Raw genomic sequence first — 25,152 nt, 5'->3', positions numbered from 1 at the left:
TTGAAGTAAGGAGTTGCTCGTTTTGTATCTAGTTTGATACTATGCTTATATCTAGTTTGATACTATACTTAAATCATAGAGAAAGGGAATACTTCTTATTTGCATGGAAAGAACATTTTAGAGCTTGAAGGATGATGTTGTTTGGTACATGGAATTCTATTTATGGACTTTTATAACTTATAAGAGAGTTGCGAAACTACTATAATCTTGGACAGAAACACTGTTTTGAGCTTTATTAAACATTATGCTGTTTGAGGTTAATAGACTACAGTTTATAGTAGTTAATAGCCAAACATTTATAGCGGTTGAGGTAAAGTTTTGATACACAGTAGGATCAATACACAATTACTGATTGATTATGATGTGTTTTAGAGCCAATGGGGAGTGGATTGTGGTAAACCTTAATGAAAGTTCTGGCAAGATTCTACTTGCGCACTGCCTTAATTTTCTAATGACCAAGCACATCCCTTTGTTGTTCAGGTAACATAATTTAGCTGTTGCAATTGCATGAGATTTATAGTTCTAGACATTACTACATAAGTTAATATAGCTTTTTGGCTCTCTTTCTCAGAGATGAAGGAACAAATAGTAGGAAAAAGACACCAGCACCTTCTGTAACATATTAAGGATTTTTGGCAACAAGTAGTTGAAGAAAGAATAAAGAAGATAAAAGAAATAAAGTTGTGGTGCAAACAGTGAAAAGTACATAGAAGGCACCTTCTGCAACATATTGAGTTATTGGAAATAAGCATAACAAAAGATTAAAGGAATGAAGTTGCAGTGCAAACAGTGAAAAGCACATGAAAGGTGGCTAACTATTATCATTTGTAGATCCAAGTGTAATTATTAGTTTATCTTGTGGCCTCTTTTTTTTTGTTTTAACCGAGGGGAGATTTGGCCAAAGAGAGGTGAATGGAGTAAGTATTGAATATAATTATATAAAATTTAAAATAGTAACTAGGAGATTTAACTTAAAAAACATAGAAGTTTGGTTGGGTAATTGGTACCACCACTGTGTGCTGTTCTTGGAATTATTAGTGCACTGCTGTAACTTTACTCTGGTTGTCATTAAAATTAGCATGACAATATTCTAAGACATCCATGCTATTTCATGATACATGATTGACAATATCTTTCTGAAAATTTCTGCATTGTGCTTTTACTAGTCTTGCAGCAAGTTCTTTAAGTGAGAACGTAGAGTCCCTTATTTATAGGATTTTAGCAATTTTTTATGCTGCAATTCTTTGGTCTTATTAAGCATAATCAGCAAAACCTTTTAATTATGAACATTATGAGCAATGTCCAACCTGAGTTAGAAGATAGTTCTCGCTCTCATGTACTTCTAGATGCACACAAAATGATGCATTTAGCAATTCATTAACAGATATCAATTGCTACCCTATAATAGGTGGATATGGACCGTGACCTAGAGGAGAAATTACTACCAGCAGTGCTTACAGGTTTCTTAAGGGTCACCCTTCTAAAGAGGAGGGTAAATGGCTTAGTTGGAAGGCGGTATGCCATCTTCTCGTTCCTCCCCAAGTGAAACTGTCTCTGGAAAATATGTTGGAAAAGGTTGCTTCCTTCTAGTTGACTTGCACACACACATTGCATGGACGGGTCAACTACTGCCGTTGTCGCCACTTACCATCGGAACAGATATGAACTGCTAACTGTTATTGGCAGTGGCAGCCTGGCAGAAGCCATGTTTAATTAGACTGCTCCACTTTCTCATATGAACTAAAATGAGGATAATTTGTCTGCGACAGGTTTTGTTCAACTGTATATCCAGTGGCAAATCAATGTTTCTTTTTAAACTATTATTCATACTTGAGTATGTATTTTTTCATCTGAATCTTTGTGTGTTGTATGACCAGATTTGTTTCAAGCTGCAGCAGTGGTATATAAAATTTCCAAACTCGTTATAGATGATGAAATGGGTAGCACATTTATACCCAATTGGCTGAATTCTGCTTTTCCTCCTTTCAGGTGCCCATGAAGCTGTACTTTGTAAAATTTGTTGTTCCATGTTATGGTTAGTAGGATCCTTAAAAACAGTATGTGAACTGTTGTGCTCCTCTTTCGTGCTCCGAATGCATTCTCCTACATTCTTAGTTTGCTTTGATTGTTGGTCAATTTTGCTCACAAAAGCTTCTGGATTTAGTGTTTCTTTATTTTACCTGAATTGTAATTCTCAGATCCATATCCTTCACTGGTGTTGGATTGCTTTGATGTTACAGTTAGTTTGGAAGAGGAATCGAGATCCTTCAGTAGTGCATTTGTGGCTAGAAATGAGAATTATGTTGGCCAATCCTGAGGTCTTTATGATGTAATATGCTTCCAAGTTCATCTTGAAGTTTCTTTTGCAGGATATATAGCGTGAGCATCAGTCCTACCCATTTGATTGGAAATGAAATGAGAGATTGGGAATCTAAATGCACGCAGCATAAAATCCAAGCGAGCAATTGCAGCATTTAATGATTCGAGTGGTGTAAAAGATCATTAGGAATTGCTTATTATTGCATTGGGTAAATATCATCATACCATGGAGACTTCAGTGAAATAAAATGTATGTTTTTATTAGAACATCAAAATGTAATTCACACATTCTGCTTCTCTTTTCCTGGTAATATATCTTTTCATGTTTATCTTGGTCTATTACTGGCTCAATTTTTTTTTTTTATTTTTAGTGACTTTCTGCATGATTGAACAAATCAAAAAGAAAAGAAATAACAAAGTCTAATAGACTAAACAATTGTATGGATCATGTTATGAATTTTTTTAATCTAAAATATTTATCAATTCAGCATTATGAGTTTGATTGTGACTTGTTTAAGATTTTAATAAATTATTATTAGATTCTACAATTATAATTAACCTTCAACACATACTCTTAAAAAAATAATATAAATAACAGATCAAGAAACCAAAAAAAAGAAAAAAGAAGCATTTGATAAACCACATTAAAAGGAAATGTAAGAAATAGTAGGAGAAAAAAACAAAGTCAGAAGGCCTACAAAAGTCCAGATTTCAAGACTATTATAATCGAAAAATACCCAAATTTCAATCCCAAATTAAACACAAATAGAAAATAAGAAGACCAAAACGAAAAAAACGAAAAAAGCCTCGAAATTGCAACCCACATCGACCCCAAAATGGGAGTGTTGTTTTGGATCCCAACATCCGCACGATGGATTACCGAGTCAAACGCCGAGAGCCGGAACATGACGTGGCGCCATGCACATGCTTTGAGGACGTCCCCTCGAGCCGCTGCTCCCGCCATTTCCTCCACCATCGTATTCTCCCCTCCTCCTCCTCCTCCCCCTCACAAGCATCGCGTCCTCCTCCTTCCTCCCCCCTCATCGTTTCTTTTCCCAGCTTCCTCAACCTTCGTTGCCCATCTCGCCCCTCGTTGGAGAGAAACCATGGTGAGCTCGTTCTTTCTCTTTCAGTACTCTCCTCAGAATGGATAACGGAGAGCATTCGATCCATTCTCTAACGACGGTGAATCGTCTGTGTTGCATGTGCACTTCGTCAAGGCGAACGCGGCGTCGGGAATGGCGGTGAGCGACGAGTGCAAGCTCAAGTTCTTGGAGCTGAAGGCCAAGAGGAACTTTCGGTTCATCGTCTTCAAGATCGACGAGAGGATACAGCAGGTGATGGTAGATAAGCTCGGCCAGCCCGACGAGAGCTACGACGACTTCACCGCGTCCCTGCCGGCCGACGAATGCCGCTACGCCGTCTTCGACTTCGACTTCGTCACCGACGAGAATTGCCAGAAGAGCAAGATCTTCTTCATCGCTTGGTAAGATTACCCAACACGACCTACCACCTCAAAGTTCTCGTCGCCTTGTTCTAATGGAGCCAAGATAGTGTGGTTGTGCCATTTTAGATCGGTTCCGGAAATAGGAAGGAAACAAATATGAATTATTATTGTGACTTATCAAAAGGTTTGATGATTAGAAACCAAAATCCATTTGTAAGAAAAAAAAAAAAAGGCTCAAAACATTATAATATAAAAAGAATTGAATCAAAGCATTACAAAAAATTACTAACTAAAAATCATAACATCGATTAATTGGACACTCATTAATATAGAGTTTACGGAGCTAAAATCCTTAATAGTTTATAATGGTCTATAACTAATCAAATTCATACTTCTGTAGCAACAACATTATGTTAACACTGGTTGGATTAGCTTTCTAGTTTTTGCTTGAGAGAAGATTCATCAGACAAGTTTTATGTTCTCTTGATCATTATACTTGCTAAATTATTTGCACCATGTTAATATGTTAAGTGGATTGTCTTCAAAAGAACTTCTTCTAGAACTCCTTGGAAGTGGAAAATGACTACTAGAGTCATTAGTGGTAACAAGCTTTTCTATCTTTGAGAGAGAGAGAGAGAGAGAGTGTGTGTGTGTGTGTGTGAGTGTGTTCATCATCCCCTTCACTTGCCTGGAACTCCTAGGAAGAAACAAGTGCATCTGCCACTATTTTGGCTGTGTTCTTCCCGCACAGGTCACCCGATGCCGCAAGGGTGAGGAGCAAGATGCTGTATGCAAGCTCCAAGGACAGGTTCAAGAGGGAGCTCGATGGGATCCAGGTGGAGCTGCAAGCAACAGACCCCAGTGAGATGAGCATCGACATTGTCAAAGGCCGAGCTCTATGAGAACCTTTTGCGTGCATGCGTGCGTGCATGCGTGCCCTTCTCTCCACCTCGGACCTTCTGTGAGGTGAAGAACCAACTCGTGGGCACTGATGTGCATGAGATCGGTCAGGCTTTACATGAACCCTACCCTGTCCTCGAAGAACTCTTCTCTTTCTCTTGTGTTTTTTTGTTGCTGATTGAAGTTTGGTCATTATTATATTTTATATGTATATTATTGGATTGTGTTGGCTGCTCACAATAATCCAAGTTGTGAAGCATACCAAATTGATATTTATCAGAGTCAAAATTGTGGTGCATCATGCATATTGGAATTGACTTTATGCATGATTTTGGACTAATGTTTGGCACAAGGGTTTTGAACCTATGGTTGATCCAAAATTGGACATAATTGGAGAAGGTAATCCGTTTCATGTGATCGTTAATCTATTAACTATTAAACCTAAATTATTGATCCAAAATATTTACTTCTAAATTTATCTATATGCAACAATAATAAATACATTGCTTTACGAAAGAGTTTCTTTGATAACTCCATGGTCAGTCAACTTGCAAAGGATTAGCCATGTGTCTAAACAATGACACGGTATATTTTGACAGTCTGAACATATCACAGCCGACACAAACGTCAAGTCAGAGCCCCACGCCACACGTCCGATCCCAGGAGCTCGTACCAAGAAGATATACCACACGTCCTATCCCGGGAGCTCGAGGTGGTGTCATCTGACGCTGCACTGCACGCCCCGGTGCGGCAGCCAGTCAGAAGGGTCGTCCTATCCCTCGGGGGCCAACGGCGACGCCAAATCGATGCGCCCTCAGCCCCTCTTGCCAAGGTATAAAACCCTGGCCAGCCTCCGGCCGGGGGGGCGAAAAGGAGGGAAAAAGCAATCCCACTCGTTACTAATTTGCTCGTCGGAGGGGCCACGGTCGGGTACCACCCGACGGAGGTCATTTTTGTAGGAGGTGACCACTCATCGATGGTGAAGGACTCGACACGTAAGCACGATCCGCCCGACACCAAGGAATTCGTTGATCAACCCCGATTCCGATCAACGCCAACCAGCACCTCTTCCCGAGAGCTCGGTACCTTATCATCCGAATCACCTTGCATAAAGCTCCCGATATCGACCTATGGATCAGGTTGTGCTGACTCACCAGCCACGACGCATTTGTTCACTAACACATGCCATCCACCTCATCTCTGATGACAAACATGAAAGGATGATTCGCCATGAAAACTGTTCCATGGTGGCAATTGTCGGAATCCATGCATGTCATTGATCCTGTCGTCGGTATCATCGTGTCTTCCTCCTCCACTTTTGTAATACTCTACTCGAGCTTCATGTATAACGGACGTGTATATGACTAAGATAGAATGTCACATTTTAGTTTACTATTGCTAAGAGTATAGTAAAAAGATAGATAATTTTAAAATAGATTATTAAATAAAATAATAAGATTTCTTGTCCATAATGATATTTGACACCAGTATATAGCTCTAAACATCTAGTCAAAATATAAACACTAATGCATATCATATCTAAAATTTATATATACAAAAATGTTTATAGTGGGCTCGCCACTCCTCACCTCCCTACTCATCATTTGGGGTGGGTAACTAGTGTCCCTACCTACAAAATAAGATTTACGTAAGTATATTCTTTTATAATTTTATTTAGGTAAACTTATTTCGTATCATATATACAATATTTTGAAATGATATGTATAAAATATTTAGTGATAAATACATTATCTTATGACTTAGCAAGTATAATAATATAACTCAAAATGCATATGAGAAAGAATAAAAAGTATAACATATCCCCAAATTTCTTCACCCAATATCATAACATATATATACTAATGTACCTAGTTGCAAAATAGAGTCTATGTTGAGTAATAACTCAATAAATATAAGCTTATGTAATATTTCAAAATTACATGTATAAAATATTTAATAGTAAATATATCATCTTATAATTTCTTTTACAAGTATAATATAGTGACATAACAAATATAAAATTTTAAGTCAAAATAACTCAAAATGCATATGTGAAAGAATAGAAAGTATAATATATCAACAAATTTCGTCACCACATATCATAACATATATTTGTGTTGAATATCAATTTTTAATGATGAAATCAATTAATGAGTTTGCGATTTAATCTATGTTTTGAGTGACATGACTAACTTCGATTAGAAAGGACAAATTGATTAAAGCAGGAGCAATAAGATGTTTGGTCGAAGTGAAACATATCAGGAGATTGGATGTCGAGCTAGAGGATCGATCGACATACTGGCAGAAGGACTTCGTGCCATGAGTTCGGCCATCAGGTCGAAGGATCGGACATTACGCCAAGGAGATCAGATATTGCAAAGGTCAACATACCGATTGGAAAATACACCAAAGGAGAGGACGATGCATCGAAAGATTAAACAAAGCATCGGATGAACCAACGACATATTGGATAACTTAGGATTCATGCTTGTAATAATTTATCTAGATCGAAATAGTTTAAGTCTAATTGAGTTAGTTTTAAGTGTACTTAGACTGATTCAATTATGGGCCCATTATGTCTAAATTGGGACTGTTTTGGGCCAAGTGAAAGGCCCATTAGGTCAACCACCTATGAGCTAGAAAAGTCTAATAGCATATTTTTTTCAATTTGTCAGACGATAGTACTACCAGATTGGACGATGGTACTGCTTTGTGTAAGTGTTGCAAGCGGTGGTACCGCTAGAAAATGGGAAACCAAGGATGAGAGCGTTATAGCTCCAAATTTGAATCCATTTGGGGCATATAAATGCCCTACTAATTCTTGCTCGGTACATAAAAAAAACTGAGAACAAAAAAGTATGAAAACTCTACTGTAATTCCTTGAGAATTCTCCTCTAGTTTTAAGTTTTGGTTTTAGTTTAAGAGAGGGATAAATGACTTGTAAAGGTTATCTCCTAAACTTACGAAAAATCATATGCGTAAAATATTTAATAGTAAATATATCATCTTAGAACTTTTTTTACAAGTATAGTACCGTGACATAACAAATGCTAGGAAGTATAGTTCATTTATGAGCTTTTATACCCTATATCATAATATATATAATAGTATATTTTACACTATATATATATATATATATATATATATATATATATATATATATATATATATATATATATATATATATATTCTCTTACCATATATCATAATATGTACTTTCATACTATACATAATATGTATATTTATCACACATTATAATATATCCGTACACTCTCATATCTCATGTCATAGTAAATGCATACACTTCCACATCACATATCATAATATATCTGTGCATCGCGTGTCATAAAATATTCATGTACTCCATACATTTAATATATATGCGCATTGTATATCGTAATATATATATACACTCTCACACTGCATGTTATGATAAATATATACATCTTTATACGACACGTTATTACACATATACATGTATGCGATATATTTTCATTATAATTATATATTTTCATGCTTATGTAATGTGTATATTAATTCATAATGTACTTTCAAACATATATTATAAATGCACACAATATATAATATTCTTATTTTATAATAAATTAAACTTATACTTATCTAATTTGACTTAAAATGAAGGTGCTAGTGAAGAGTCATTAAGGTGCTATAGAGCAATAAACCTATCAAATTTATTTTTCTCTTCATTTACTCAAATACATCAATCTTAACATCATCTTGACAACATTTAACTTCCTACTTATTGTTTCTTAATTTGATAGCAAACCTATATTTAGCTTTTGGTAAAAATATTTTTTTTTTTAATTTTTAGAACATATATCCAATTCTATTAATATATATACCTTAAATCTATAAGCTTTATAGATATATTTATTTTGCAAGTAAATAAATCTACATAACAATTATACCCATCAACTAGAATAATAAAAACTCAAATCATATTTTACAATTTAGTCTACTCCGGTGAGTATGATAAGGTTAACATCCTTGTAATAGGAAGCTAATACAGCTCTACATGTTACAAGAACAATCCAGCAAAGATTGAAAATCCTATATTTTACATATCCATCGGATCAAGTCCTTAGGTTTCTTAAATAGTATAATGAAATCCTTAGCTTTTTGAAATAATGTAACCTAAAAAAAAGTACTTCAAATCAATGATTTAAAAAGCACTAGGCGTCAAAAGGCGCTAAAGTCAAAAAATGCTCGAGGCGCTAAGCGCTTGCGCGAGCGAAGCGAGGCGCTAAAATATAAAAAATATAATATAATTATTTAAATTTTTAAATAAAAATATGCTATTAAATTAAGAAAATCTAAGATACAAAATCATAATGTCACATTAACAAAAAGTTTCAAAATTCAAAACAAATACATCTATCTAAATAAATAAATAAATTAAAACAAAAATATTTAGTGATCCTTACATGCTCAAAGATACTCCAGTTTCGCTTATAACCCGAAGTATTACATGTCAAATTAAGTACTTTAATAGCAAATTACTGTAAGTTCGGGGTGGAATTTCCAAATAGACTCCACCATTCGGTTGTAAAATTTATGTTATTATTAGCAATAACATAGTAACATAATATATATGAAATTAGTTATATCAAATTATTAATACCTGGAGACGTAGTTGTCTTCGATCGAACGGTAATTGAAATTCCAAAAAGACCTTCAGTATTTTTATATAAAGATAATTCATGAATAGCCTTATCTTGAACCTCAAGGCTGAGAACTAATCTTGCAATGCACTGATATAACCCACCCAAAACTTCTACATCAAATCCAACAGATTTAATCTTATAAAAGAATTCAGGGTTCAAATAATATCCTACAGCATGTAAGGGACGATGAAGTTGACAATTCTATCTTTCGTCAATGATTGTAAAAATTTTCTCATATTTTTCTTCATTTTCATTAAAAGATCTTTTAATCGTCTCCTTTGCTCTATCCATAGCCTCATAAATATATCCCATTGTAAACTTATTTTTATTATCCACCAACCGAAGGACTCGAACAAGAGGGCTCATTACCTTTAATATATAAACTACATGATTCTAAAAGGATGACATTAAGATGATATCAGCAGCCCTCTTGCCTTTTGCTTCATTTACCCATTTGCTTGTTACCTATTTCTTAGAGTATGTTTTTGACGATACACGCTCTGTAATGTCAAGAATGAAGTAGCAAATCGGGTGACACTATGTCTCACTAATTCTTTATTCCCTGTAAATTCTCTCATCATATTCAAAGCTCTAATGTGATTATAAAGAAATCCAACAACAAAAATTACCCTTTCTAAGGTTTTTTTGATTTCTAAGATTTTTCCAATATCCTCCAACATTAAACCAATACAATGTGCTGCACATGGAGTCCAATACAAGTGTTGTCTTTTTTATTCAAGCAATTTACCTGAGACAAAGGATAATAAAAATGATAAGACTTAAGAGTTTAACACACTTAATTGAAGATAAAATAATTAACAAATTCAAAAGATGAATATTACCAGCTAAAACATAGTTGCTTCCATTGTCGGTTATGATTTGAATGACATTTTGTTCTCCAATTTCTTCCATGAAGTTATCAAGTAAATCATATATCTTGTCTCCAGATTTTACAAAAGATAAAGCATCTATTGACTTCACAAACATAGTCCCTGAAGAACAATTAAACATAAAATTAATTATACTCCTGCGCCTCCTATCAGTCCAAACATCTGACATAATAGAGCAACCATGTGTTGCCCATGATTCTTTACGACCCTTTAGTAAGTCATTTGTATAATTCAACTCTTTTTGCAGCAATGGAACTCGCATCTCATAATAACTTGGAGGTTTTAATTCTGCACCATATTTTCCAATAGCTTCAATAATATCCTTAAAACTGTCTAAACGAGTTGTACTAAGGGGAAGACTAGCATGATAGAAGAAGCGAGCAATGTGCTGAATTGTTCTTCCTCTTATTTCTTTATCACAAGCATCACTTATATTTGTTTGTTTAAATTTTGAGCCTCCTGCTTGCCCTTGTTGTTTTTGGGATCCTTGAAGCATATATAGATGCATCGATCCTTTTTTACCATTCTTAGTACTCATAACTTCTTTTCCTTTTTTGTCGTATACTCTTTTTCCACTTGGGTTAATACTCATAAAATAATCTTTTCTTTATCCCTGAGATGTTCAACATTGTCTTTTGGTAAATTCCCGTAAGATTCATTCTTTTATGTCTTCTTTTCATTCATATAACTCAGCAACTCTTCTTTTACCTCAGGTGGACACTTTTTGTAAGCTGCTGCATTCTTAAAATTTCCTACTAGATGTTGTTTTGCACGAAAAATACCACATCTAGTAGTCTTATCGCAAAATATGCAAGTCATTGCATTATGATCTTTTGGATCCTTCAAATAATTATATTTCTATGCAGGATCTTTTTTTGATGCCATTGGAGACTCTATTGAGTTGCTCTGTACACTTGCCATTTACGTTGAAACATAATAATAATAATTTCAAATAAATAAAAATTAATAGTATTAAAATTAAAATAATATATTATTAATCTATTAAAAATATTAAAAATTAATCATTTCAAATAAACTTAATAATATTAATAGTATACAGTATACGTATAATGTTAAAAGGAAGTGTAAAGGGGTGCTGAGCCTGCTGACTGAGAAAAGAGGAAGCGGCAGCGGCGAGCGACGACAATGGTAGCGGCGAGCGACGACAGCGACGAGCAACGAGAGTAGGAGTGACGAGCAGTGGGAGGCGTGAGCGACGACACCGATAGCGTTTGCGAGCAGCGACATCGACGAGCGAGAGCAGGAGCGGCGAGCAGCGAGAGGCGCGAGCGACGATAGCGACAGCGTTTGCGAGCGACGATATCGGCAGCGTTTGCAAGCAACGACAGCGGTGAGCAACAGGATCGGGATCGGCAGCGACGAGGGTTAGGGTTCGGTTGTCACTTATATCAATTTTAGTTGGTTCGATTGAACCAACTAACCATCATAGACCAAACCAGGATCGAACCAAACATAAAATCTTGGTTCGGTCGACTTGGTTAACTTGGGCGCTCGCCCGAAGCGCCCAGCGCCCAAGCGACGCCTGTTTGAAGCGTGTCGCCTGGGAGATTAGCAAGGCGCTCAGGCCTCGCCTCACCTCGCCCGAGCGCCTAGGCAAAACGCTTGAGCACCTTTTAAAATCACTACTTCAAATCATGTTATTTGACTCAAACCCATTGTAAAGAAGTCAAACCCATTAATTATATATATATATATATATATATATATATATATATATATATATACATATATACATAAACATATACATATACATATACATATACATATACATATACATATACATATACATATACATATACATATACATATATATATACATACATATATATATATATATATATATATATATATATATATATATATATGATTTAAGTATATTTTAATTTGAACTTCCTAAAGATCTTCATATCCCATTCTCCTTTGACCATAGAACACATCGTTGAGGAAATAACTCCAACGGTAAAAAGTGATGATAGTGCTGTGTCTTCCTCTACCTCTGTTCTTGCAGAATGATCTCCCTGCAACCTCGCTAATGTGTGGATTCCATTCCAAGAGTGGAGTCTCGGCCGACGGTGATCGCCGTCCACACCGACAACTCTCGTCGAGATCGACGCAAGGCTGGAAATGGCACCGCCCAGCTAGCAGTAGGGTACTGTAGCAGAAACGCTGCTTCCCTATTTCTCACCAATGACAGACACCGACGATCTCCAGATCATCGCCCAGCTTGCAGTAGGGTACTGTAGCAAAACGTTGCTTCCCTATTTCTCATCAATGACAGACCGACGATCTCCAGATCATCGCCCAGCTTGCAGTAGGGTACTGTAGCAACGTTGCTTCCCTATTTCTCATCAATGACAGACACCGACGATCTCCAGATCATCGCCCAGCTTGCAGTATGTGTACTCTAGCAAACGTTGCTTCCCTATTTCTCATCAATGACAGACACCGACTATCTCCGGATCATCGCCCAGCTCGCAACAGAGCAACGTAGCAAAGATGTGGTTTCCGCCCAGCTCGCAACAAAGGATGCCATTGTCGTCAACGACACCAACAATCTCCAGATTTCTTTTATTACATCAAGGACGATCTGTCTCCACGCAGAATCTGATGCTCATCAGATGGCCCTCACACGATAATGTGGCAGGTTTTACGGAACAGAAAACCAATTATAATCATAGATAATGTGGCAGAGCTAGCTATAGATATTCTCAAGAAATAATGTTCGAAATAATTGTTCAATTAATTTCCCATGGAATTTTTAAAAGATGAAGCACACTGCTTTCACCTAAATGACTTTGCAATGCACGGACAACAAAATTTCAATACACAAGTCAAATAAACAAATGTACAGAAACAAATATACTGTGATTAGAGCAAATGACTGTAACATGTAGCTGCAATAAATCTAGTAATATTTTTCGGGAATGTACATATTAACAAAATAAAAATAGGTAGGATTATATAAATGGATTAATCCTAAAGCAGTTTAGGGACACTACTATAGCCTATAGGCACCCAGGCAATAGCTTATGCCAACACTGAACACCTAATTTCCTGATTTAGCCTCCCCAAATAGAAAAACTAAATGATTCATAAATACATATGATACACTATGACAAAGAATTTGGGAGGCACCTCAATCGCATGACAAACAACACTATCACCTCTAAACAATATCAGAATTAAGAGGAATAACTAAATGATCCATAAATACATATGATACATTCTGACAAGGAAAGGGTCCCTGTGTCTACCACAGCATTTGGGAGGCACCCCAATGGCATGACAAACAACTCAATCACCCATAAACAATATCAGAATCAAGAGTAAAAGCTAACTTCATGCATAAGATTTCTTTTAAAATTATAAACTATTTGCCATGAGAAAGTCTGTAAATGGACCTTTATTCATATAACAGAAATACAAAAATTTTCAGCCATACGCTAAGTATTTTTTTAATTCTAAAATTCTAGTCAAGTTTTCACACAAAAAATATTTTATGATACCAACAATGTCTCAAGAACACAGGTCCTTGAGAATGAAGGCATCTCTTGATCACCAAGTCTTCCATGCTATAAGTGTGCGTGTGTTTCTTGGCCACCAGTGGAGCTATTGAAAACACACACATATATAGCATCCAAGACTAGGTGATGCATTCTCAGTGATCAAGCAAGTCTCCATATAAGGCAAATGTGTTCCATTTAGAGTTCCAGGATTAGACATCACATGATTTCTTTTCATCCAGAACTATTATGCCTTCCTTTCTGATCCATAGATTGTTTACAAGCTGTTTGATATTTGTTTAAAAAGATCATCTCATCACTCGATCCATGCTCAAAATTATGTCAATACTAGTAAGGGTAATTCCAGAATTCTACAAATAAGATAGACAAGCATTTCAGTTCTACGCTACTGTTGAAGTTTGAAGTATTTTTGAACTCTTAGAGACGATCCTTGGTGGATAAAAAATCCAAATATAAAAAGAATTCTATATGCAAGATAGAAATCCTAGAAATTAGAATTTTATTATTTCAATAAGACCTATTAGCTCAGTTGGTTAGAACGTCGTGCTAATAACGCGAAGGTCGTAGGTTCGAAACCTGCATGGGCCATTTATATATTTTAAGTTCTATGTATTGTGGTCAGATTGGGCTCTACGGGGGTACAATAAACTTGGGCCTTATGGGTGGGCTCATAAAGGTTAGGGCCTTATGGGTGGGCTCATCATAAGGTTCTGATGAGAAATATAACGAAGCTTCTAGGTTTACTCTCTCTGGTAATTCTAGAAAGAAAAATTCTTTACATTTTATCTGTGACAAGGTGTGTAAAAGAATTAGTATCAGAGTAAGCTCAAGGAAAAAAATTATAATCTGATCTCACGTGATAAAGAATTTGATTCTTTTTCATAGATATAAACAGGAAGTGACAAAAAATCTTTCCATGAACTCATCATGCTCAAAGGAATAAAATAAGAGACAGAACTTAAAGGAAATAAAGCCAACTTATTCGTAGTCCCTATATACAGTTAAACTCAATGGGCTACATCATCAGTGGCATTCCCTTTGTCATGCAGTGCTAATAGGAAAAAAGTATTGCTGATGCAAATTATGTTTTCTATGCATAATTGAAGATTTCGCTTATGATAAAATAACAGAAACCCTTGAAAAATTACGGGCTGAATTAGTGAACATATAATTGCTGCCGTGTTCAAACTTTAGCAGATCATCGCATATAAGTCATAACTTATGTCATGATTGAAAATGCCAATCATAAACAGAGAGAAATGAGAACAGAAAGTTGCTCTTATCTTTGATGTGACTCAGTGCCTGGGATGAAAGAGCTCACAGGACCCAAACACTAATGAAATTACTTTTATTATGATAGTTCCAGCTGAATCAGCTCTTTTTCTGTATTTTTTCTGCATTTTAGAAGTAACAAAAGCTTGTCTGAATTTTTCTTTTCCAATATTTTTTTTTTCTACCACTTTAGGCATGTTGTGTGGCCTCATAAAGGGTCAACAGTTCAGCACCGATTGAGAAGATCATAGATATCCTAGATGCAGAAGATTATGAGAATCAACCAAACGTAAATAACTTGATATGTCAGAAAAATATTATGTATATAGCATGAAACAAGCATCACATATGAAGGCCACATAACTAAAATGCAAGTGTTTTCACTATGTTTCTCAGCTATGAATAAATAGGGTAGAGAAACAAGAACATGCAGCAAAGATTCAACCATCTCAGTTAGTATATGTCCAATTTATGAAATCATTAGATCCACAAAAGATATAAGCCCCAGCAAAGCATTATTTCCAAGTTAGGTAAAATGAACTTGGTTTAATGAACAATAAAAAGGAAAATTGAATATCTAACAATCAGAATAAGAGAAAGTACACGAAAGCATGGGATTGTCCAACCTGATTTTTCTGTTATTCTCCTTTCAAATTGCCATATCCTTCCTTCCATTGTCCCAATTGTGTTATAAGTTTCTGAGGAAAAGTACTCCTCTAATGACACTATATCAGAACATCTAGTATATCTTCAATAACCTGCAAAAAGTATAAAAACTTGGCATGAGCAGTAACTCCAACCAATATAAAATAAGTGTACAAGAACTTACACATTAGAAATAAGAAGTATGTCTATATATTCTCCAGAACTTGTTAAACTGCTTGAGTTAGCATGCCTATATTCTCCTAATGTGTGGCTAATGCATATACATGTCAATGTCAAATTTCAATGCTGATATGAAGGGCATGGATGCTGTATCTCGGGATGACTGTTCAGTTTTCTGACAGGAAGCTTCACATATTGTTTCATAAATCCTTCAAAATGATGCTTGCCAAGAAGAAGCACCACCAACAGCTTTGGTAGGCTATTTACCACCTTGAGGTCAGATGATCTTAGGAGCAACAGAAAAAAAACCCCTACCAAAATGTACAAAGATAACAGATAACAAAGAAAATCAACAATGGACAACATGGAAACACCATAACATCGAACAAAGCATAAGACATGAAATGGGTAATTCCAAAATCCAAGATATAAAAGAGTAAGAGCAGACGATTCAGCCCTTCAGACCATCTGAAACACCTAGCATCCTGAAAGAATTTCATGAGACTGTAACTATGACTAAAGATATCCTGCATCCAGAATTTCTCACATTGTGATTTTACTTGCCAATAACATAATGGAAAAGAACTGACTAGGAAAAACGCTTTGTAAAGTTTCCAATGCCAGAACATAGTTTAGTATAGGACCTTCCTGAATTATCAGGTATACACTAGTACCATGAGCTCACCTAGGGAGCTCAACAAACCAAGAGTTGAAACAAATCTAATTTATTAGCTGAATCAAACTTTCTGTTAATTTTGTCAAGTACAAATATAAAATGCCTTTGATTTCTGGAATACTTACTACCTAATAGTACTTCCTTGATAAGTTATGATCCGAAAAGAACAACCATTGGAACCATTTTCTCTTTCTTTGCTGCCTAAGATACTAAAGATAAAAGAGAAACAAGATAAGCTTGAGGATCTAATCCTCATAAGATGCTTGAGGTAAATAGTCTCTGTTACTTCAACTCCTGCAAACACCATTTAGCTAAAAAGAATGGTATCCACAGTTCACAAATGGCCATTCATACAATTTCAGCTAACGTCTTCTGTAACCCTTGAACCTTGATACTAAATGAAGATAGTGACCTTTCTCTACCATATAGTTGATTATATCATTTGCTTGAGAAACCTTTCCTGCATTTCTTAATCTTGCAACTAAACTGCTGTATACTGAGAAGTTTGGAGTGCAGCCCCTTGTATCCATATCCTTCAACATGGAACATGCCTCGTCAAACTTCCCAGTAATGCAAAACCCACGGATAATAGCATTGTATGTAAAAACATTTGGAAGTTGCCCGCTGATTAACATATCTTGAAATATTTCCTGTGCCTTATCAAACTCTCCTGCAATTACATAGCCAGTTATCATCACAGTATAACATACTACATCTGGTTCACACCCTTTCTTAACCATCTCATCATAAAAGTATTTGCAAGCATCAACATTCTCAGCACGACTAAGCCCATCAATCAAAGTGGTAAAATGAAGAACACTAGGATGGCAGCCTACATCGTTCATATAGTTTAAAAGTTTAAGTGCAGAAAGTGGTTTATTACTTTTCCCAAGCACATGGAGCATGAGATTATACGTGTGGAGGTCGGGAGCAAACCCATTTTTCCCCATCTCATCAAGCAATCTATGGAACTGATCCAACTTTCCTAGCATGTATTTAGCACGCATGACGACATTATAGGTCAAAACATCTGGCGAGTACCCCTCGAGCAGCATCTTTTGATGAACCCACTCTACCAACCAATACTGATTCACAGTTAGAAGAGAATGGAGAATTGCATTGAAGGAGTGCTTGAAAGGCCGGTAGATAAAATTTTTGGATTTTATAAACCTCTCGACCACCTTCCTGGCCATGCCAGCCTCTCCACAAGTGCAAATCAATATTATAAATGTGCGTGCAGTGATTGGCAATGCCTTCTCGATAATCTCATCCATCAGTCTCCACATGGCTTTCAATTCCTTAGCTTCTGCAAAAACTTTCAGGGTAAGATTATAGCTGTTAGTGTTATGCCTGTAGTCCATCTGTTGACCCGACCACACAAAGAACTTATAGGCCAATTTGGCACACCGCAACCTGTTGGCACCATTTATAGACATAAGAATGCGGAGAAGAACTTCTCTCACCAATGCATTGGAGACATGCAAATGCAGCTCATCTAGTGCTGACCGGACATTGAATGCAGGCCCATCCTGTTGTAAGATCTCAAACACCCTGTCAGCTTCAGCCTTATTACCCTCTATAAACCTCCGTCGAGGATTAATGTTGCCACGGCGATCGCTCTGATCATCATCATCTGCTGTGTCTGTACCACCAATTGAGAAACCAAGAAGGGTCTCCTCAGGGAGGTGTCCACACTCCAACTCTTCCTCATTATTTCCCCCAAAATCAAACTTATTATCTGCAAAATCCAATCTTTCTTCAGCATCCTTTGAGGGAAATGCTTCTTTGTCTCTACGGACCCTTTCTGGAGAAATTCCAAGATGCCCAGGATCAACTTTCTTGCTGCTATCTTTTGGAAACCCGTCATCCTTTCCGCACTGATTGCTGCAAAGGCTTCTCGAAGGCCAAACCCAAAGACAGGAACCCGAGAGTATCCTACCCGATCTATGACCAAGAAGAACAATAGATCTCATGACAAAGGCCGCTGCTTTTTATTCTTCTGGCGTGTTAAATACCTCTGACAACTTCACCAACACCGAATCCAAACTGACGTGCTCGATAAGCTTAATGAGATAGTCAAAGAGCACGCAAATATCCATCAACCAGGCAGGCACCATAAGGAACTCTTTCAAATTGTGGCTTCCGATTGATCTGATGATGACGAGACAAAGCAAAAAATTGTCAAGAGAAGATGTTGTAAAAGAAGATAACTATAATAAAATACATGAATATTGAGAATAGTTAATCATGAATGAGTAAGCAAGATGGCACAAACTAACAACCAAACACAAAAAGAAAGGCTTCTTAATCTGTGTATCATAGTAATTAAAAACCAATCTAAATCATGCTTCTGTCTTGTGAAGACTATCAGGAGGCAGTATCTTTAGATGTGCCCTCCAATCTTAAACTGAAACAATCAAGAAAAGAAATAAGGAAAAGAAAGAATCAGTAGTGGTAATACAAGGTGACAGGTTTTACAGAACAAAAAACCAATTATAATCATACATAATGTGGCAGAGCTAGCTATAGATATTCTCAAGAAATAGCATTCCAAATAATTGTTCAATTAAGTTCCCATGATAGTCACCTAATACAAAAATGTTATAAAAGATTAAGCACATTGCTTTCACCTAAATGACTGTGTGATCCACAGACAAAAAATTTCCAAACAGAAGCCAAATAAACAAATGTACATAAACAAATAAACTGTGATTAGAGCAAATGACTGCAGCATGTAGCTGCAATATATACAGTAATATTTTTCAGAAATGTACATCTTTACAAAATAAAAATAGGCAGGATCATATAAATGGATTAATCCTAAACCTTTTTTATGTACACTAGCCTAGGCACCCAGGCAATTGCTCATGCCAACACTGAACACTTAAATTTCCTGATTTGGCCTCCCCAAATAGAAAAACTAAATGATTCATAAATACATATGATACATTATGACAAGGAAAGTGTTCTCCTTGTGTCTACCACAGCACTTGGGAGGCACCTCAATCACATGACAAACAACACTATCATCTCTAAACAAAATCAGAATTAAGAGGAAAAACTAAATGACTCATAAATACATATGATACATTCTGACAAAGAAAGGGTCCTTGTGTCCACCACAGCATTTGGGCAGCACCTCAATCACATGACAAACACCACTATCAACCCAAAACAACATCAGAATTAAGAGAAAAAAACTAACTTCACACATAAGACTTCTTTTAAAATTACAAACTATTTGCCATGAGAAAGTTTGTAAATGGAACTTTATTCATATAACAGAAATACAAAAATTTTCAGCTATACTCTAGGTATTTTTTTTTCCCAAAATTCTAGTCAAGTTTTCACACAAAAATTATATTATGATGCAACCAATGTCTCAAGAAGTATTACACCTTGAGAGTAAAGCATCATTTAAAAAAAAAAAAACAATATGTTCATTTACAGAACCTTATCAATTTCTGAAAGTTTTAAGCTTCTATGCAAAATCCAAAGATATGATTAGCTCAAAATGCCATTAGCACTCTTATGGTAATCAATCTTCTAAAAGTGCAACTTGACCACATACCAGCAAATTATCCATTTTGCTTAGTTTAGTTCATATATTTGAAAACTAAAAAACTGATTCTTAATTTAAAAGTTTTCAAGGCATTCTATAGGAACAAACTAGTACTACCTAAAGTCGAGTCAATCAGTCAAATGCATACCAAGGTCTTTAACTTTTTAAATGCATCCAGAACTGAAACTTTAAGCACCAAAAAGTCGCAAAGGCATCCAAAAGGGGGGAACAAGGGAAAGGACCATTGTTGTCAAAGGCACCAAACTAAAAGATGCAAAGCTTCCAAAATGCCTAAGGCACTAAGCGCTCACCCAAGCAAAGCAAGGAGCTCCCCAATATAAAAATTATAAAAAATATAATTAAGGAGAAAAACAATCATTAAAATAAAAATTAGACAATACATTAGTTTCATATTATTTCATATTAACAATATCATGACCAATACGTCGAAGTAAATTCATTTAACCATCCATAAAGCACTAAAATACTATTTTGTTCAAATCTAATAACAATCCTAAAACTACATTTGCCATGATTCAAGATGTTAAAACTACATTATACATCAAAATACTAGCAATGACAAATTTAACCCTTGAAACAAATCACAGGTTATAATTAATAAAAATTAACTACTATTAATAATTAACATTACTATTAAATTCAAGAGAGATCGAGGCTGTTGGAGAAGAAAGAAGCTAAGAAGGAAGAATTAAAGCAAAGGAGAATCGGCAGCTTTTCTAGGGAGATAGAGAGAGAGGGTGTCCGCAACCTGGGCCTAAGGTTCCATACAAAGAAAACAAAAGCATCAACTGGAGGAGGAAGAAAAGCCGGAGCTAGAGCCATTGTCAAAGGAGATCTGCCCCAAGACGCTTCCATATCCTCGGGCAGCTGCGCAAAGGGGTCCTCCTCCACGCCCAAACTAGGATACCGAGTCTAAAAGCGCCAAAGGGCTACGAGGCACCCATAGCGGCAAAAGTCCCTCTCCACCCTTCGCAGCCCCCAACGGAATCCTTCTAACTCCTTATACGCAGCAACCGCCTCCTGCTCCCGATCGCCGGAGCGGTGCCACTCAGCCAGAAGCTCCTTCGCCTCCTTCGCCTCCATCCTAGAGGCCATCAGCTCGTCAAAGCCCATTTGCAACCGACCCTCTAGTTGGCAACCCCGCTCTAGGTCCTTCTCCAGGCGGCAACGCAGGTCTCCCAAGCGCCACTCAATCTCCGTCAAGCGCACCCTAAACTCTTCAAGCTGTTGCTGGGCCTGCCCCAACAGGACGACTGTCTTTGCGGCCTGGGCCTCAGCTATCACGGAGCCCCTTTCCGGCTCCGCCACCCTCACCACGAGGCTTGTGTTTGCCTGGGATAACTGGCTCACTAGCATCCCTGCATTGTGTGCCCAGTCGACTAGGCCTATGACGTATGAGTGGTGCTACCCAAAAAAGCAGAATCAGTTTCGAGAAGACAAAAGGACCGAGAAACCTGGGCCCTTGTTGCGATAGCACTGATTGACCAGAGACTCGATAAAGGCCTGGTATATTGGCTTGCCTAGAACCGAGCTAAGCGACCCGCAGCAATACTCGCCCATAGCCGTGCTGCCCTCCCACAGCCTCGCATCCTACATCAACCCCTCCCACCTCCTAGCTTGGAGGGGAGCCCCGAGGGTCGCAGGAGGACGGTTGGTCATCCCAAAGACCATGCAATCCCCTAGGGGGTAGGAACACAATTGGCAGAGAGGTCCAAGTCTCAAACGCTACGACGGGCCAGGACACATCAGGAGTCCCGGGCCTACCTCCACCGGGATGGAGTGGCTCTCCACGCCCTCCCCCAATGGAGGAGGTACCCCCAAAACACCACTCGTAGCACACTGGGACGTCCCCACGTGCAGCAAGAGCTGACCCTTGCGACGGGGCCAATCCGACGAAAGATTCCGCAAACGACCCTAGGTCAACCCTCAACGAGGTTCTCTGAACCACCTCCCGTGAGCTCGATAGCTCCAGGAACATAGGGACACCATTTTGCGGACTATAAGAATCCATATCAACCAACAAAGAAGGCACAGAGAGTCTTAATGGACAGCGATAAAGCAAAGCTCTAAAACCTAACGATACTAAGATAAAGCCCTGCCATATAAAGACCCAAGAATAACCTCAATGAATGTCAGAAGCATCTCGTTTTCTACAAGGCAACGCCCATACAAATCTATTTCGGGACAATGCAAAATCCAGCACAAGAAGCGCCCGCCACAGAAGTCGCGCCTCCAATCATCGCACGACAACAGAGCCTGGAAAAGGGGCACAACCCCTTAAGCGGATCAAGCCTTGGAGCAGCAAAAGATCCCCTCCATAATTAAAAACTGCAAGCGATACAAGTCCCAAGGACAAGAAGGCGCGTCACAACCCGACGTGCACCATGGGTGAAGCACCCTAGCAGCAAAAGCACCACCCGTCGTAGCATCACCCACAACCGCTAGCCAAAGCCCACCACAGTGGGTCCATCCCGCTTATGCGATCGAGCCATCCTCCCACCCATGGCGGTCGAATTAAGACATACTATAGCAGAAGCCGCTTTGGCGAACTGATATCGATACTCCTGCCCACGAACGTCGAATCAAGATCCGCTACGACAAAAGCCACTTCGGTGGACTGATATCGATACTCCCGCCCACGACGATCGAATCAAGACTCGCTATGACGGAAGCCGCTCCGGCGGACTAATACCAATACTCCCACCCACGACAATCGAATCAAGACCCGCTACGAAGAACTAATACCGATACTCCTGCCCACAACAATTGAATCAAGACCGCTATAGCGAAAGCCACTCTGGCGAACTGATACCAATACTCCCGCCCATGGCGATCGAATCTAGACCCGCTACGACGGAAGCCGCTTCGGCGGACTGATACCGATACTCCCACCCACGACGGTCGAATCAAGACTTGCTACGACGGAAGCTACTACGACGGACTAATATCAATCCTCTCCCTCATGCGATTGAGCCAACACCCGCTACTACGGAACTACACTCCCGCCCAGGCGGTCGAGTACCTACCCCCAAAAGTGGAAGAAGGGGCGGCCCAAAAGAAGACCCAACCTTCCGTGCAGAAGGGGGAGGCAAAAACGAAGAAGGAAACCTCCCGAAGCAAAAGGGAGAGGTCGAAAAATGAGAGAATGAACTCCCGTGTGGAAGGGGGAGAACGAATATAAAGAGGGAGAAATAAAGAGAGAGGTCCCTTAGGTCAACACCCTCTAAGCAAAGATTGCCCTGGCAAAGCACAACCCACCCCAGACAAGCCTCGCACTAACCACCACGGTGCAAGCAACGAACCCAAAGTTGAATAGTGATCGCATCACCATGCAAGAAAAATGACATCCTTCGAGATCGGATAATCTTGACACTACCCCGCTCCCCCCACCACATAAGCAACACCTAAGCAAAAACCCGGGAATCATCTAGTCCCTATAGCCACTAGGAGGTCATGATGCTTGCCCCGACTTCTAGGAATGGGCCCACACAACCCACTCCTGATTGATACATCAGCATAAGTCATGCCTCTGTATTAATGACTTATGGTCTGCCTTCACCAACCTTCCCTTCTCAATGACCGATGAAAGGATCACTCCCTGCATAACCAAAAGCAGCAAGGAAGTCAGCCCAGAAGCGTCCCCCCAACAATTCATCTCGGGCATCAGAGGACACACGCCAGCAAACCGCCCTCATTAATGCCTTCGTCGTATGGCGTAAAGGGGCCTTGGCGAACACACGTCCAGACCGCTCAGCGCCCAGGTATAAAAGCCAAGCCCTGATCCAAGTTGAAGCAAGCGGGCAAGAGCTTTTCGCTCTCTCACTTACATTCTTAACCTCCCCTTTTCTCTTTCTGACTTAAGGATCAAAGGGATTGAGCCGGAACACCCCCGGCACAAACTTGTTGTGCAGGACCCTTGGCGCCATCCGAAGACACAGTCAGGAGGCGACCCAGCAACAAGGACGGCCCAGCTCTCCAACTCGACTCCACCATACAAGGGCCAGATCGCTCTCATGACAAACCACCTCCCCGGTGGGCTCCCCACGCCAGCTCTCCGCATCAGCAAGGAGAAGTCTTCAGGTAGGACCTGCACCTTCACCCAACCGAACAAAAACTACAATATTTAAATTAAAACTTATAGTCTTTTCCTTTACCTACTTAGATTGAACAAATTCCACTACTTCAGCAGCACGAGAATCGCCTCCCATCTGATTTCCCCTCAACCATTGCTGGCTCTGCTGCAGCTCGTAGAAATTGGGGATCGTACCCGTTCGAGGGTGCATCTCGAACTCGTCTCGACCAAATGAACTCGCCCCGATCAGCAAAGGAAAGCTGAGCAGAACTCCGACGAAAGCAAGGGAGATCCACAAAGAGACCAAGACCAAAAGATCAAGATTAGGGTTCTCTATATTCGAGAAGAGGGCCGAACGAATCCACCTCAAACGACAGAGAGCGGCGTTCGACGACTTGGGGGTCACTCGGAAGATCGTCAATCCGAGGGGAGAACGGGAGGAGGCTCGAGATCAAGGAGATCGAGCGATCGAAAGTAGAACTTCGGGTGAGCGGGGGATTTCGCCATGAGAGCCGTTTTCTCTCTGTTTTATAGCAAAATACAGAATGACCGATAAGCCCTTCAAGTATCTAGAAATTTCGGTAATGCTGACCTATCCGCCATGACATTTCAGCATGGTTGGTCGAAGCATGCTAAATAACATAAGTTGAACATGGAACAACAATAATAAAAAAAATTAAATGTACATAATATTATCCCTGTAAATAAGAAGAATTTTCATGATTCACGTAGCAAGATTCATCTTAGTCTTTTGTCATCGTGGCTTATAAGCTTTGAAAATTAGGATTATGGTCTCAGAAATGAAAATTATTAAGAAGAAATTTCGATATGTGAAGCAACAGTCACAATAATAAATATCATTAATAATAATTAATGATATTTATCCAATTATAAACACGATTTCAGGCTCCAAAAGTCTGCACCCACAACTTTATCCA

At 38.5% G+C, this 25,152-nt stretch overlaps 2 protein-coding genes and 1 non-coding gene across 6 annotated transcripts; 2 read left to right on the top strand and 1 right to left on the bottom strand.

Moving 5' to 3' along the window:
• The first annotated feature begins 3,209 nt into the window (after positions 1-3,209).
• Positions 3,210-4,877, top strand: LOC103993261 (actin-depolymerizing factor 1). Its single transcript, XM_018830201.2, has 3 exons — positions 3,210-3,428; positions 3,540-3,805; positions 4,518-4,877. Exons 1-3 carry the CDS (start codon positions 3,225-3,227, stop codon positions 4,666-4,668), a joined length of 621 nt encoding a protein of 206 aa, XP_018685746.2. The 5' UTR covers positions 3,210-3,224; the 3' UTR covers positions 4,669-4,877.
• A 9,423-nt stretch (positions 4,878-14,300) lies between these two features.
• On the top strand, positions 14,301-14,374 carry TRNAI-AAU (transfer RNA isoleucine (anticodon AAU)). The gene has a single exon. It is a non-coding gene; the product is annotated as a tRNA-Ile (tRNA).
• A 1,178-nt stretch (positions 14,375-15,552) lies between these two features.
• LOC103993262 (pentatricopeptide repeat-containing protein At3g60050-like) lies at positions 15,553-24,728 on the bottom strand. Of its 4 annotated transcripts, none has more exons than XR_010498409.1 (3): positions 24,297-24,728; positions 16,685-18,710; positions 15,553-15,816 (listed from the first exon to the last, which is right to left on the bottom strand). XR_010498409.1 is itself a non-coding variant. In XM_009413259.3 (2 exons), the coding sequence occupies exon 2, from the start codon at positions 18,530-18,532 to the stop codon at positions 16,922-16,924; it is 1,611 nt and encodes a 536-aa protein (XP_009411534.2). In that variant the 5' UTR covers positions 18,533-18,710; positions 24,297-24,728; the 3' UTR covers positions 16,456-16,921. The 4 variants fall into 4 exon arrangements, 1 of the variants encoding a protein (XP_009411534.2); XR_010498408.1 differs by having other exon boundaries at positions 16,688-18,710; XR_010498410.1 differs by having other exon boundaries at positions 16,688-18,710; positions 24,301-24,728.
• Between the last annotated feature and the right edge of the window lie 424 nt (positions 24,729-25,152).

This window comes from Musa acuminata, chromosome BXJ3-8 (genome assembly GCF_036884655.1).
Source record: "Musa acuminata AAA Group cultivar baxijiao chromosome BXJ3-8, Cavendish_Baxijiao_AAA, whole genome shotgun sequence".
NCBI lineage: Eukaryota > Viridiplantae > Streptophyta > Magnoliopsida > Zingiberales > Musaceae > Musa > Musa acuminata.
The sequence above is the reverse complement of the archived record's forward strand: the minus strand, read 5'-3'. Positions and strand labels throughout refer to the sequence as shown.

What these genes read in the sequence shown, in the direction of transcription:
- LOC103993261 (XM_018830201.2), top strand. Translation starts at nt 3,225, where the DNA reads ATGACGTGGCGCCATGCACATGCTTTGAGGACGTCCCCTCGAGCCGCT. An exon ending in CTCGTTGGAGAGAAACCATG is followed by an intron (nt 3,429 to 3,539) that starts GTGAGCTCGTTC and finishes CACTTCGTCAAG; the next exon opens with GCGAACGCGGCGTCGGGAAT. An exon ending in AAGATCTTCTTCATCGCTTG is followed by an intron (nt 3,806 to 4,517) that starts GTAAGATTACCC and finishes CTTCCCGCACAG; the next exon opens with GTCACCCGATGCCGCAAGGG.
- LOC103993262 (XM_009413259.3), bottom strand. Translation starts at nt 18,532, where the DNA reads ATGAGATCTATTGTTCTTCTTGGTCATAGATCGGGTAGGATACTCTCG.